This window comes from Haliaeetus albicilla, chromosome 23 (assembly GCF_947461875.1).
Source record: "Haliaeetus albicilla chromosome 23, bHalAlb1.1, whole genome shotgun sequence".
Taxonomy (NCBI): domain Eukaryota; kingdom Metazoa; phylum Chordata; class Aves; order Accipitriformes; family Accipitridae; genus Haliaeetus; species Haliaeetus albicilla.
In genome coordinates, this window is record NC_091505.1 from 26,333,221 (window position 1) to 26,349,765 (window position 16,545).

At 36.6% G+C, this 16,545-nt stretch overlaps 1 protein-coding gene across 6 annotated transcripts in view; it reads right to left on the reverse strand.

Annotated features, from left to right (window-relative positions):
- Positions 1–495: 495 nt before the first annotated feature.
- Positions 496–16,545, reverse strand: part of ZC3H12B (zinc finger CCCH-type containing 12B) — a 35,099-nt gene continuing 19,049 nt past the window's right edge. For 4 of the 6 annotated variants that reach the window (XM_069811665.1, XM_069811666.1, XM_069811668.1 and 1 more), the window contains 5 exons: positions 12,129–12,903; positions 8,357–8,496; positions 7,364–7,598; positions 7,168–7,274; positions 496–6,609 (listed from right to left, as the gene is read on the reverse strand). In XM_069811665.1, the coding sequence (XP_069667766.1) occupies positions 5,189–6,609; positions 7,168–7,274; positions 7,364–7,598; positions 8,357–8,496; positions 12,129–12,739 (2,514 nt within the window). In that variant the 5' untranslated portion in view covers positions 12,740–12,903 and the 3' untranslated portion in view covers positions 496–5,188. Of the gene's footprint in view, positions 6,610–7,167; positions 7,275–7,363; positions 7,599–8,356; positions 8,497–12,128; positions 13,580–14,769; positions 15,319–16,545 lie in introns of those variants that run through there. The other 2 variants (XM_069811669.1, XM_009914668.2) reach the window with 2 other exon arrangements.

The following is a 16,545-nucleotide window of genomic DNA, read 5'->3' on the forward strand; positions in this document are numbered from 1 at the left end:
CAGGAGTGATATACTTGAGGATGTAAATTAAGCATAAAGGGCCTGGGATTAGGAAAAAGCAACTTTGTAATACATGTATTTTATTGGTTTTGATTGGTTGTGTGGTGTCTTTTGAATCCCCTGGTTCCTGGCCATTGTGAGAACAAACATGGTAATAGTGAGAAGTTCAGGCAACTTCAGACTGAGATGATCTTTAAATCTGTGTAATACAGAGATGGACAAGGGATGTTATTCTGACAAGACAGTGGGACCTAAGTAGTACTTTCTTCTCTGCTTTTTAAAGAAATGTAAAATTCTTGTCCTATTCCTTCACAGATTTAAGCACAGATGGAACATTTGAGCATTATGTTATGATTTCAGAATCTGGGTATTTTTCAGTAAGTCAACTAAAAATACTGAAAAATAATTTGGACTACAACACTTGTTTTGGACAAAACAGCTTTTGGGGGCTCTCATCTAAAGAGGGTTACAAAATAAAAAGCTAGATACAAATAATCCAATGGCTCTCAGTTTTATTAAATAAGCAAATTTATATATATATATATATATAAAGTATAACATGTTTCATATTATTAAATAATTGTGCAAACCTTTTACACAGAGCGGGGGGGAACAGGTAATAGCCTATATTTCTTTTAGATTCTTCTCTCAAGTCTTCTAATACATTTACAAACTTTAAATACCACAGTAAAAATCATCAGTATTGTCTAATGGCTCTTCAAAGGCTAACCAAACACTGGCATGAGAAGAATTGAAGTGACGGTGCACTTGTATTTTTCCAGTTGAAATACTGCAAGAAATACAGTTAATAAGGGCTGTGTCACACAGACAAGCTATGGGTACGTAAGAGGAATATTAAAGCTGAACACTCTCCATGGAAATAATAGTGACAGATCTAATGATCTGACTGTTGTGAGTCCTCTGGTACTAATGCTTCAGGTAAACTTTTGGCTAGTCAAGATAAAGTAATATCTCAACTCTGTGGAGCAAAGTCTCACAGAAATGATGCATGGTCCTTCTCTTTAGCATGGAGTTTTAAGAATTGCTATAGTCTAAATATGTCCCTTGAAATGTTCCTGTTTGTGGTTTGGTATACAACACAGGTATACATGCATGTCACCAAGTATTTTTTAACTGAATTATTTGGACAGATTCTTGGTGTGTTCTGACTTTTATCATTAAGAATTTCAAAATGCCAAAATTCACAATCTGAGGCAAACTGGCATTAAAAGTACGTAGGGGAGAACTCGCCCAGATAGATGTTTCGGTTTTGTTTGTTTTTTTTTAATGAGGATCCTTCTGCTTGTTCTGAGCAACCATACCCACACCTTCCATTTTTAAGTTTACAATTAAAGTATTTTTACAAAAGCTAAACAGACTCATGCTAGTGAATGAATTACATGCGGCAGCAACTAGAGCAGTGCACACTTATTACTACAGAGATTTACGAATACCACATACTGGTTTAACATCCATTTTCACTCATTTTGTCATTAAGACTTACATTATATTTGGGTCAACCAAAAAAACCCAAAGAGATTTATAAAATTTTACAACAAACAATAATGTTTAATTCTACAAATGAATAAAGCCAACTACTGCAGCTCAATACAACAACAACAGGACTAACAGTAGTGAAATCATCTATATGTACAATTTAATATATATTACTGACATGTAATTCTTACAAAAAACCCCATTAAATAACTTAAACTGGACTGACATCCCATAAAGCATTCGATTTTTGATTCATGAATTTAAGGTTATACACTTTTAAGTGACAAATTATGTGAAAGTAATATAGCTAAAGATGAAAGATCAGTAAATCAGAACTCCCAGAAAACACTCTAGCCCCAGCAAAGCACTGAAGTCTACTGCTTAGCTCTTGCTGATTGCAGTAGGCCAGGATTTTACCTTCCCACTTTTTTTTTTTCCTCTCATCTAAAATTGTAATTTCATGGATTTTATTAAAATATAGTTTCTAGAACTGTTCTCTTACAGTTTTAAAAACATTTAAATACCATGCTCTCAAAAAGAGCATTTATACAAAGTCTTATATTTACAATATAGACAGTTATGATCAGGTGTTAGTAAGATCAACTCTTCCATGTAAGAAGAAATCTAAGCTTATGCGCTGAAGATTAATGAATGTGTCAGTGTTTTGAATTGGCTTGTAAACATATCTGAAAACAGATGTGGATGACTGAATTATCACTTATAGTAGTTGATTAGGAAAGACTACATCACATACAAAAGTTTTGTTACCTCTAAGGAGGGCTAATCAAGCACAAAATTTGCAAATTATTTCCACAAGGCCACACTGCCCATTCTGTAACTCTATGCATGATAGATGCTAATAGCTTCTTAGAAAAAGACAATTTGCCTTCAAAGTGCCTTAGGGAAATAGTATGCTGGGTTTGTATTGGCATAGCATTCCCATTGTTGAAAAAGGAATTACTCTTATCAGCAAGACAAAAGTTAGTGAAAATTAAAATGACTAGACAAATCCTACAAAAATGACTATCTCCATAAACCACCTCGCACTTCATACAGAAATTTCTGCTCAGTTTTCCATGTTAGAAAACATCAAAAACACCTACTAAACCTCTCTTAAAATAGCTTATCTTTATAATTGGAGAAAAAGGGAACATTTTTCTACATACGAATATTTAATTCCGTGCAAGGTGGAAACATGAGTGCACAATAAACTTCATTTTATACCTAAATAATTTATAAATTAATCCGTTAGGAATAAAGCAGGGTCTATAGCAATTATATTGTTACATTTTAAACACATGCAGATGAGTTAACAGCAACATTTTTACATAAAGTTTAGTGCAAGAATGTATCTGCTTAATAAATAGACTAAAGATAACTATGTAATGCTTTGAGGTGTACACACAGTATCTGTGCACATAATAAACTGGTTCTGAAAAGTTGTCCTTGTTTGTCTATAAACTACAAGTGCCCATTTTAAATAAAAAAGATCCATAATTACTCATGGGCTACTTCCCTGTGACACATGGTGTCACAAACATTGTGGTGAAAATGTAATACTGAAGTTAATCTAGAGATTATTTTTTTTTTATACACAGTTTTTATACAATCAAGAAAAAGAGATACAATTTGTATCAACAAACAAAAGGTCATTTCTGGTTATTTGAGGCATTGCTCTCAGCTGCTTATACCATGCAAGAGAAGAGAATAAGAATTAATCGCAAATTAAAAATATAAAATGCTGGTTAGTAAGAAATGTTTTTGAAAACTGGTCAAGAGTTAAATCTGTTTTCCCCAACTATTAAAAATATCTGAAGTTTTATTTTTTTCCCATTAACAGAGATGATAACCAACTAATTAAAACTTAAGTTATTTTCAAACACCAAGTGTAAATACAGAATTACCTTCAAGTTAACTCATTTTAAATACATAATGACATGGTCATTATATACGTTACCTGTACCAACACAAGAATATTCATCCTGTGTGAAATGATACGGTTATCAAATATCAGTAAATTAACTGTAGTTGCACCTGTAATTGTAGTTTGTTATTGGTTTGGGGTTCTTTTTAATATATGACAGGAACATATTTTACACATGATAGAGAGCCCACAAGATATTTTGAATCAAACCAACCATTACAGTAACACAAGTGGAGGAAATTATATAACTTTGTTCCTCAGACAAACAGATAACTAGAAAGCAGCATGCAAGCCATTATCAAAACACCAGAAACAACCCTGACTGCAGCCTCACGTTCCGTGTGTTTCACAGTAAGAAACATTTAGGCAGTGTCACACCTTCTCATGAAGAAACAAAAGGCCATAAACCAGGCCTTCTCAACTTTCATGAAAAAAACTACAGTAGAAGTCAACAAGTCCTAGCTCGAGACATATCGAGTTAGTAATGGTTTGAAATGCTGAAATATACAATGGATTCAAAAAAGGGCGTCCAGTCAGTGCAGCTTAAAAAACAATAAACGCCTCTTTTGGAGACATTTAGCTACAAAGGTTCCCACCCTGAGCAAGATACCAGTTGCGCAAACAATGCCACACAAAATTATCTCACCTGTTGAAACAGGAACTCTAAAAGCCTTCATGAGGCAAATGCACACCTTTGCGTGGATCTGAAGAGCAAAACCAACCAGGCCAGCTTTGCCACAAACCCAAACTGTAGCATCTCTTTTCAAGAGGCATTCCCCCCCCCCTTCTCAAGTTGATCTTGTACAGCCATTCTGACTGTTAGCCTCACTTAAACACCATCCTTGCCCCAGAGGAAGGGCTGTAGTTATTGATGAGCTTCCATGTTAATGCCCAGTTTCCACTGCTTCAGGTTGAGTAATCCAATTTACATAAAACTGACAATTTACAGTCAGCTTGTCTAGTCATCTGGGCTGACTGGGTCATCTGTGCTTACTGCACAGTTGAGGGGCAATTCTGAAGAGAGAAGCTACAGTTAAACTTCTTTTAGTTTATTGAATGGCACTCACACCTTCACACTCCTTAATGTTTTGGTCCTAATTTAATAAAGTATTTGGCTTCTGTTGGATTGAGCCAATGTATTGGACAATATAATAGATACTTGGACAATAAAATAGATACTCAACCTATTGGGGAACAGTTTTGAAATTTAAGTACCAACAACAATATTGACATTCAAAAGCTGAAATCAGTTTTTTCTTTTACAAATTGAGTGCTTTAACTTTTGTCAAGTTTACTTTTTCGTCAATATTTAATATGCCAGTAAGCAGTGTCAAATGACAAAGCTGAAACCCTAAAAGTCATCTGGGCGTGTATAGAGCATACTTTTAAAGGCCGATTAGATATTTATAAGCAAATTGAAAGTGTACACTAATACATGCAATATAATTGCTAACAGTAATTTTGTAGTAACAGCTTTGAGACACTGAACGTGACATTGTAGTTCTTAATGAGCTATCCATGCAGCAAGGTATGCATTTCCTATAAAATACTATTAAAAAATCCCTATATTTAAAATCTTAAAATTTACAATACAATCAACTCTTATATAGTGCCTCAGCATATGTATGATTGCTACTGTGTACAGAATTTTATACTATCTTAGTAGAAAATATTTACAATAGATTGGCCCCTTCCTTCATCATTTAAGTTTTCCTCCAGGTCCTATAGGCTGTATAGTTTCATTTATCCAAAAGAAGCTGTAATGCTTTAACGCCCTGTTCTTAATTTGGCAACAATCATAGCTGCCAACTGTTGTGCATCTGTCATGTGGGGATTCTTTTCCATCACAGAAAGGACAATGCTTGGAGGGAAAATATTGCAGAGGTTCTTGTATGTTTGATACTGATGTTCTGGGATGATATGAGGTTCCCGTGGCTCACCACATATCCCAATCCAGGGATTTCTCCAGAGTTGCTCCATCTTCTCAGGCATACTTCTTACCATTACAGGTTCATAACATGGCTGCATGAGGTTGTTACTCAGTGGATACGAGTGGTAAGTGTAAGAGTCTGATGCACATGGTAATGGATCCCAACTAGCATGCTGCTCTCGACAGAGAGGTGGTCTTCTCTGCCTTGTAGGGTTACTTTCATAAAGCCGTGAGTCAGAAACACTGTCCATTCGCGTCATGACCAAGGCACGGCTTGGTTGTGCAGTTGATGGATGAACATTTTGAGGCACAGAGTATTCGCCTGGACAACTGGACCGTGCTCCAACAACTGGATGCTGGGCATGTAGGCCTAAGTGGGAAACTGACTGTTTGCGAAGGGATTGCTTAGGCTCTTCAGTTCCATAACTCTGAACTCTATTTAAGGCTTCATGGTAACCATGGGAAAAAGGCTGAAGTCGATTTTGCGATGGCAGTCTGTGGATCTTCACATTGTCTTCTGGACTGGCATCTGCTACACCCAGATACAAGTCATTGTAAGAGGAATAAGAATCATTACTTGTATGGCTTAAGCAATTGTCAGGACAGGGGCTTGAGTTTCTAGAATACATCCCCTGGTCCATATCAGCCCCGTAATAATCTGTGTTACGGATACTACTTATGCTCAAGTTGGAGAAATCACTGAGTAAGGAGTAATAGCCATGGTCCCCCAATGATTCATATTTGGGATACTGGTCAGTATAGCTAACTGAGGTGCCATGGCTATTGGTGACTAGTATAGGAGGATATTGCACACTGGACATATGTTCCAGTGAGGATTTCTGATGCATGAACTGTGAGGAACCTGGCACCGGACTGCTTGCAGAACGAGTATTTAATGCACCAGCTGCATGGCTTTTTGGTGGAGGGAGCGTTGGTACACTTAATGCAGAAACCAGAGACGGGACAGAGCTGGCCTCAGACTTCCGGGCTACTGATAACTTTTCCTCAGGCTCCACAGCTACTGATCTAATGCTTGGATCTGACTGACGTTTTGGGGCAATGCGTTTCACTTCAGAACTGATTTCTCCTTTGGAGCTGGATGACCCTGTGCCACATTTGGCCAAGGCTCCCTCACTCATAGTTTTCACAGCAGATAATTTGGCACTTATTCGAAGCTCATCCGCTACTGACCTTTGAGGCTGGTTTGCCCGTTCTGGGTGGTAATATTTACATTTGTGCCCATAGGTGCACTTTTTACCTGGAAGAAAAGTGTTTTCAGGTTAAATAAAGCAAAAACTAATCAATACCACTAGCTGCTATCTTTTTTCTTTATATCTTCCACCACTTCTCGATAGTAATATTTCTAGATTAACCCCCTGAGGAATACTCATATATATTGTATATACAGGCAGTCATAGACTCTGTGACCTGTATCCACTTATATCACTGCACCAAGGGCAAGACACATCACTTTTCTTCCTACTGGCTCATGATTTCAATACTGACAACAAACATACTCAATGCTATATAAAACAAAACTGGTCTAACACAGTTTGTATAGTTATGAATCTCCTTCCTTGAATAAAAACCAGAAGAAAATAGCAAAAAGCTGTGTTATCCACATATCTGGTAATCCTTAATTTTCTGCTACATTGTGTCTATTAATATGTGTATGAAGGGTATAAAAATGGATGTAGTGCTTGGCTGGCAACACAAAAAATGACACTTTTTTTTTTTCAGTAATGACAAGATGTTAATTAATTGCTTGCTTCACCTACCTTTGAAGACAACAAATCAATCTGACTTAGGCACTTACCATAAGGACACGGTTGTTTCTTATGTTCAGGAATAACTGGCCTTTTCCTTAAGAAATTTTCAAGGCTTGGACCATGGCGTCCTAAAGGATCATCAGGAGGCATAAATCTAAGGGGAAAGAAATTAAATGTGAATTTCAGTTTTTACTGAGGATTCTGAATTACCAAATTCCCTTACTTTTGAAGAAAAAAACATACTTGTCATTCACAAAAGAATACATTAGCAGCCGCTCCTCTATGAACTTCTTCCATTCTGGTTTTTCATTTTGAAGATCCCGATAGTTGTCATTTGATACAATGATGCCATCTGAGTCGAAAGCAAGTTTTACTATGAATCGATCATCATAGCAAACTACTCTTCTTCCCTGAACTCTTCGAGATGGGGTGAAAACAAGAATTTTCTCTTTCTCCAATTTCCGTAAGATTTCTTGATCTGTAAAATAATTTTAGTTAAGCAGCTTTTAAAAAGTTTTAAAAGAAAGAAATGCAGCCTTTGAAATATGAAACTTCTTGCCCTCTTATCTGACAAAGTATTTTGTAATTATGTTCATATACGGTCCCCCTTATCATAAAAAAATACCTAGATGCAGAGTGCCATTTGATTTCTGAGGTTTCAAAGCACTGGGTAAATATTCAATATTTAAGCTTCACAACCACTCTACTCCTCTGTAAACAACTGTATACCTTTACTCAATCTTCCTGAACATGTGAAGAACTCAGTTGTTACTGTATTGCAATATCCTTCCTGTTAGCCTGGAGTAAAACATAAGCACCTTCTATGGGTCAAAGCACATGCTGCCTCTTCAGTGTTCAAGATAATCCTACTAAATGAGTCCCTGGCCTGATAATACTTATTTTATACTCACCCAGCAACTAAGAATCAGGTCCTCTATGCTTAACAATGATTGCTAATGGGAAAATTATGACTACTACTTCTCAAAAGTGTTGCAATGATCCAGTAATGTTACAAAAAACCAGCATTGTTTACAGGTGCAGATACTTAAATGTTTGTTTCCTCACCAGTGAAATCATTGCGTTTCCAAATGAACAGTTGAGTGCAACATCATCGTGCAACACCACATCCACAGCCCAGTACGTAGTACCCATCAGAAAGATAACATGGTTGTGTTTTAATGCAATTCTTTTTTCTTCTTTTTAACCAAGGGGTCAAAGAAAATCTTGATCTGTTACCTGTAATTGGTGCATCAGGTCGGGACTGTTCTTTTCTCCATGCAGGTACAAACACAGTGATATCTTTATGTCCTTTTTCCAGAAACCAATCAACAGCTAGCTGAATTCCCCGACAGGAAAATCCTTCTTTATTCCCATGGCTGAAGGACATGCAAAAGTTTTAGAAACAGCAAGGACAAAAGTTACATTTGGTTTTGTTTTTTGTTGTTACGGTGTGTTTGGTTTGGGGTTTGTTTTTTTTCTTCTAAAGCTACCATGGTCTAAGGATACAAGGGAAACAAAGTCTGTAAAGATAGGTAAACCTTTTTATTAGACCAGCTTACATAACTGGAAAAAAGACAATTGTCCAGAGCTATCCAGCCATCAGATTACAGCAACACTGCTACTTAAAACTCTAGAAATGGTGAAATTTCACTATCCCAAAAGCAAAGACAAATAAGCATGAAGTTTTTCTGCTTTTTATTAGCTGAGCTAATGAAAAATATCACTTTCCCCACAAATTGAGCTTACCTTAAATAGTACCATAAAAAGTTATCAATAACAAAAAAGGAATGAACTAACAATGCTGGCTGTCATGGGTGATAGGTGCTTTTAAACATCTAGATTAAAAAAGTACATTAATATTAAGTGTTCTGCATTTTTTACTAGGACTTTTTCTCTTTAAGGGAAAGAAATAACTCTCTCAAAGTTGTTTAAGCACACCCCACACCCCCCCAATTTGTTTTTCTGAAACACACAGGAGTCTCTAAAACAGCACACTATTCAGATAAAGGGATTTAATTTTTAGAATGGCGTAAGAAGTTTCTGCAAAGGAAAAAAGAAATTCTTCAAAGGTTTGATAGAAACTAAGGAGAATCTTAATTATGAATCTTTTTCAGTCTACCTCATGGGTACACCTATCTTGGTTTGCTAAATGTAGACTGAACTAAAGAATCAGGTTTTAAATCCTCTCAGGAAATAGTTTAGGAATGCCTGAATAATACATAAGCACATATATAAGAGAAGATGACGACATTTAATTATTATTTAATTATAATATCCTTAGTAGTTACACAGGTAAGAGACACACAGATCTTTGCATTATGGTTGAATTTCATATTTAGATTCAAGCTGACATTTTCTTTGTCTGAAAAACAGAGTGCATATATTACTGCTACACCGCATAATTGAATAATAAAAACTAAGGGTTCTGGTTCTTTTCCATTAATATTGTAACTACTTGAGAAAAAAAAATTGATCTGCTCTTTTTACTAAAAAAAAAAAAAACAAAAACCAAAAACAACCCCAAAACCAAACACAAAACCCCACCAAACAACAACAACGCTCTTTGTTACACACTTGCAGAGTTTGGCTAGCAAAGTGAACTACTTCCAAAATTGCATCTGAAAAGGGTAGACTAGTAAGCCAGCACTATGCTCCTTGATGCACACTCTTCAAAATGTATTAATTCAATCTTTTTTCCCCCTTTCTCAACATAGCTGCAATTTTTCATCAGTTGTGATAGGAGGAGTGATGCTGCCCAGTTAGTTTGGCACCTACCAGTCATTATTTCTGAAGAGACTTATATATTAATTTGTGAAGAAAATTAATTAATTTCTTCAAATCGTTCCATCTGTTGCAAAAGGTGCTAACTGAATCACATCAGTGATGCCGTATTGAGGAACGAGATCCTCACCACAAAAAAGTGGTTGAGCGGCCAGGTCAGGGAGGGTTACAGAACACTGTAAGGGCAGGGGAGGCCATGCGCACCAATGATGCTCCCTATTAGAAAAAAAACACAAGGGGCCTAGGTAGCAGTGCTGAGCAGAAGACACAGGAGAGAACTGCTATAGCAGCCCTGAAGCGTGTTGGCAGTCCACACAGTTGGCTGTAATTAAGGAGGCTTTGTGGTGCTATATAATGCTAGGTACTCCTCCCACTACTTGAAGCAGCCAGCATTTGACTGTACAAAGTGGCATCCAGCTGCTGCACCATGCTGTTCCAAGCTGTTAGTTCTGTGTAGCATCCCCCAAAACTGTTTACTTCAAGAAAATTTCAATACTGAAAATGGAAATGGTTCCATTTTCCATATAAAGCCACCTTTCAGTTACAACAGACACACTTTACCATAAAGGCAAGGCCTCCATTTGCATTATCAATAATTGCAGTATTTTTAAGCATGAGAAGTGTATAACCCTTGCACTTTTCAGATATTCTCAGTCTGTAGAGCAGATGCTGCACAATTAAGAGATTTGCATCTTATTAAAATTGTCTTCAGCATTATTCTATAGATTATCATTCAAAATTTTACTTCAATGTTGTTGTTATTATTATTATTATAGAACAACATCACAGATTACTGGACCATAGCAAGATGCATGCTCTTCCTGGCTCAAAATGTTAAATAAAGTAACACTGAAACAGACCAAAGGTAGACAGATCTAGTACCATCTGTATGAGTAAGGCCTACGGATCACTAGCGTGGTCCAAATTCTTGCAACTTAAATAATGAATACAGAAGCTGCAATGTTGCTAAAGCATTTTTTCTTTAGATTTTTGTACATTTCAGATGCATATGCATTTTGTTACGAGTTGGAATCGATGATCCTTATGGGTCCCTTCCAACCTGAGATATTCTATGATTCTATACATAAATAGAGCATCAGTTCTAAGCTATGCAACAGTAAAGAGTACACGTACACTTTTCTCCAGTTGCTGCCACATTATGCTCAGCAGTAACTCAAGCAGTACAGAGACTACAAATTCAACAAGCACAGAAAAAAAAAAAGGAAAGAAAAAAGTTAAATCCAACATTGGTGATGTTGCTTTATAGAAACATCTTTTGGATTGATGTAACCACAACTTGGCACTGGAAAATCCAGTATATAAAATATTCTTGTAGGATTTGGGGGGTTTATGTATTTCAAAACTCAGAGTACTCAATACACCTATAAAAATCTGAATTTTCTTAATACATAGAAAAAAAATAATTCAGATCACAAATTCTTTTAGAGCAGAAAGCAGATACTAAAGGAAATCTATTGTGCAAACACCACCTGAAGAAAGCTTGGTATCACTGATGATTAAACAGACTGTTTAAAGAACTCCCTCATAGAAAATAATACTTTCTCAATGACAAACAAATCATTGGCTAGCTGAATTGTGTATTATATAGACATGCTCAAAATTGGCATGGGACAGGTATCTCTCGAGTTACTGTTAACCCAAGCAGCCAAGTGCACTTGTGTACACACATCTGAAATGACAAGCACCATAGCCATGCAAGTCAGCACATTTAGCTCATGCATATCCCTCTACTGACACAGATAAATTGCTTTGAATTCTAAGCAGGCTTGATCAGGAGGAGCTCAAATAACCTGAAGTCCACTGCACATCATCAGCATACACTGCATGTCATTTTAGAAAGAACCAAGTCTTCCTCCCCTATTTGGTTGCCTCTGGACATTAAAGAAAAATAATTTTCAACATTGTTCAAGGACTTAAAAAAATTAAACCCATTCAAACAAAAGCACACTACAGCTAGATTGCTAGAACAAAAGATTTGATGGGAGAACTTAGTTTGAAAAAGGGGGAGAAGGAAATTGGAACACAGATTACATATAAAGGAGTAACAGCATAATTAAAAGCCTGGACTAAAGAGTCCATAAAAAGAGATGTATTGTCAGTGTAAAATATACTACGTGACTTAAAATTACTTTGCCATCAATACTGATTTTTCTTATAAATATTTTAGTGATTTATTATTTTCAAATGTTGTGACAGGGAGACCCACCTCATAGCCACATTGCTTCCATCAATGACAATTGGCCTCAAGTTATCACTGTTATCCACAACTTCATCTTCAAGTGATAATTCAGGGCTTGCTATTTCCTTTGGGCAAGGGCCTCTTGGTACCAGAGTACTGGTGGTACTGCTGGCACTGCTTTGTCCCTCTGATTCACTTTTGTTGCCAAGTCTCACAAGCTCTGCCAGAACATCATTGATGAGCGCATCTGCTCCCAATTTATTCAGTACAGCCTGGATCTGATCTCCTGCATACCCAAGCTTTAAAGCAAAATCCATTTTAGCTTGGTATTCCTTGTCCAAATTTGTTTTGCATTCGTCTAGCTTCAAGTCTTGCGTGATACTGCTCTGTGAAAAACTTGGGCGATCCAAACAAGGGGACCGACAGAGTGGCCGATGTGGTTTAGTGGAAACCTCCTTTTCTCTCCACTGAGTATTGCTACAGCTGCTTCTGAAGTATGGTTGCTCAGGTTCACTTTCTGAGCTCGTCCATTCCTCAGATTCAGCACTGCATTCCCCAGCGTCTTGTTCCACATTTCTGTCTTCTCTGGAGTGCCTCTTCTCCATTTTCAGCTTCCCTACCATAGACCAGGCCGTCATCACGTTCAGCTTCCAGCCAGAGAGCTCAGTTCTCTTTCATTTCCAAAGCCACCTGGAATTCATACTCAATTGCATTGTGTTGGCCAATTAAAAGTTTACACAAGGCTGGAGTTAATTTGCCTTGCTTACTATGTTCTGGCATAAACAACACCAACATGAAGTTCCTTCAAAAAAAAAAAAAAAAAAAAATTAGCTTTTGACAAATTCTGCGAAATACTCAACTGCAATGATTTTGTTTACAAGTCAGTAGAGGTCCCTAGTCATTCACATTTCTGTGTAAAAATTGTTCATAATAAAGCATATAATTATGTTGTCTCTTTAATAACAAATTAAACTCTCTTTCCCTCCCCCAGTTACTCTATGTACAAAAAAAATTACACTTCCCACACAGTAAACTTACAGCTGGAATTAATGGAGTACCTCAGTAATATTTAAAGATAATAAAACAGAAAAGCGTGATCCACCAATTTTACTAGAAACCTGTCTTTACAGCCTTCTACTGCAGGAACAGCCTGTCTATATCAGGAACAACTGTGTGGAGTTTCAGTATGCATCAAATTTAACACAAACCATTTCAGCCTCTTTCAGTAAGGATTTACTATCAGAACCAGGATAAAAGACAAGTTAAATTTACTGCAAGCAAGCTAGCTGCTAGACGTGTAAAGGACAATAACAAGATGCACAAAACACGACTATCATCTTGTGCTCCGTTTACTATACCCACTGCACTGAAAATTCCAAAATCAAGGATGGCTATTACTGCATTTTGTCCGAAAGTCAGGACAGACATTCATAATTCTTGTCTTATACCAGAAGAAAAATTGTTCAAGAAATCTACTGAGAGGTCTGACAAACTAGAAGTTTCAAGTGACCTGTGAAGGGACAAACTGACGTCATGGAGCCTTTGGAAAATAGTTTTTAAAAGGAACTGCACCTACAGCAGGGCATGTTTTAGATAAAATGGTAAAATAAGACCTAGATATAAATGCGGGTAATGGGAGAAAATTGATTACCGAAGTAATTAGCTAGAGGCCTACTTTCAGAAAGCTGCAAGTCCCACTTTCCTCTTCTCTGTAAAACAGCAGACTTGAGAATGCAGGATCCAGTGTGAATAACAAAAAATAATGATATAATAGTGTCCCGGTTTCAGCTGGGATAGAGTTAATTTTCCTTCTGGTAGCTGGTATAGTGCTGTGTTTTGGATTTAGTATGAGAAGAATGTTGATAACACACTGATGTTTTCAGTTGTTGCTAAGTAGTGTTTAGACCAAGTCAAGGATTTTTCAGCTTCTCATGCCCAGCTGACAAGAAGGCTGGAGGGGCACAAGAGGTTGGGAGGGGACACAGCTGGCACAGCTGACCCAAACTGGCCAAAGGGATATCCCATACCATGTGATGTCATGCCCAGTATATAAACTGGGGGGAGTTGGCCTGGGGGGGGATCACTACTCAGGAACTAACTGGGCATTGGTTGGTGAGTAGTGAGCAATTGCATTGTGCATCACTTGTTTTGTATATTCCAATTCTTTTATTATTGTTATTATTACCATTATTATTTTCTTCCTTTCTGTTCTATTAAACTGTTCTTATCTCAACCCACGAGTTTTTGGGTTGGGTTTTTTTCCCCCGATTCTCTCCCCCATCCCAATGGGTGGGGAGGAAGTGAGTGAGTGGCTGCGTGGTACTTAGTTGCTGGCTGGGGTTAAACCACGACAAATAGTCTTGAAGAAACCATTTATTTTAAATCCACTTTCTCATTTTGATAAATCTTGCTTTTCTTAAAGTCACATCTTTTAGATGTAACTACAGACAAAGAGAAGACTGAAAGGTAGAAAAATGAAAAGGTGCCAAATTTCTGAAAGAGCACGGTTTTAAAGCTGCATCTACTACAGAGACTTCAGACTACATCTTTGCTGACAGAAGAAGCATGAGAAGCATGATCCTGGATTTAAAGAGCAATCAAAGAAGAAAGACCTAGTATTGACACCAGTTTTCTATATACCTTTGTTTTTAACAGTATAGCCAGTTACCTTTGTGTTCTGATGAATGTTGTAGATATAAGCTGTGGCTGCATGAAAAGATCTTTCCCAGTATTCCTCTGAGAATTTTTGTGACACAAAATAGGCATGACTTTAGCACTGGAACAGAGATTGCTCAAAGATGTGCTTTCCTAATAAGCTCCTCATGCACCCAAAAAAGAAGTAAAAAAAAGAAATTGAAAGTATAACTCATGTTTTTTGGGAGGGCTGTTGGTCACTAGTGTAACTAAGAATAAATTTATATCTCTTTCATGCACCTTTTTAATCTCCTCTCACGTCTCTTCCACTCCGTCAGGCTATAAGCAAGCATTAAAAGACAACAAAATTTTCCTCAAAAGAGCATAAGCACTGAACCAAGTACATGAATTATTTATATACAGGACATTATCAAATATACTTGTATTCAAAAGCTTTTTAAAAATCTGATTGCTATCTCCCCAAGAGACTGCAGTGGCTCTTATTTAATTACTGTGGTCTACCAAAACAGCAAACAATAGAAGAAATACTCCCTTAATGTACAGCAGTGTAACTTCCTTGATGTACAGGAATGCCAAATCTAGGGACTAAAAATAAGTATTGGACTTGGGGGGAAAGTTACATCTAGTGTAACTAGAAGAGCAGCATCTCTGACATTGTTCATTTTATTATTTATTTGATTTTCTTCCTAAAAAAAGAACTTTAAATTTTTCCACAGAACAAAGTTCAGTAGATACTGAAATCAAGAGAAAAATAATAGAAATGCTGACATGTGTGAATATATTCATTTAGTGATGTAAAACAAATATAATAAACATAAAACCAGAATCTTACATACTAGAAGTATCTTCAAAATGAAAAACTGATACTCATTCTGAGTTTTCATATCCTTTCATTTTTAGGTAGATGCTGAAATTCACTCATCTCAGAAAGCTTTCTTCCTTGACTATTTTCCCTACATTAAATGATGGTTTTCTGTTGCCTATGGTAGTATTTCAGAGAACAACAGGTCTAGAATCTAGTGATAAAATTTGATAATCAAACCCATAAAAATGTCAAAGGATCTCTAAGACAGGTCCCTATTGGCCTAACAACAACAACAAAACCTAAAATTGTCTCAAAGTGAAACAAAGATTATTAATCTGCAAAACATTCACACAGTAATATATAATTACCTTAAACAGGCCAAACAGTAACATTCCACAAAACTGCACTCTAATTTATGCTCTTTACTTATACATCTCACTTGGCTGTGTTAAATCTACATACTGGTGGAGATGGTAGATATATATCCAGAATACAATGAACTTCAACCCAGTGACACTGGGAAGTACCTACCTACTAAAGGCAGGTATTTAAAGAATAGGTCTGTTTACAAATGAGCAATTTTAGGTATCTTAGATTGAAATTTTATTTATTTGTGTGCTTTGTTTGCTTTGGGGATAAAGATCTTTCAGATTCTGTTCAAGAGAGTGGCTAAGATGGAATTACTTAGTTACCTGTACAGTGGAAAAAAAAAAGGTTTAGAAGAAAAAGATACAATATTCTAAAATATAGTCCTAGTTCTCATATCATGTGAAGAACAGTCTGAAAATTTCTTTTGATGAATATGAACAGCAAGATTTTCAGCTACAGCTGGGTCATTCTTAAGTAAGCAAGAGAATTACATAGCAAAGGTAGCTAGCTTGACTGATAACCATTAACGGTCTCACAATTACTCCAAACAGTGCCAAATGTAATGACTCTCACTTGTTCATGCTCTTTTTGTGATGCACATACACGCAAACGCAA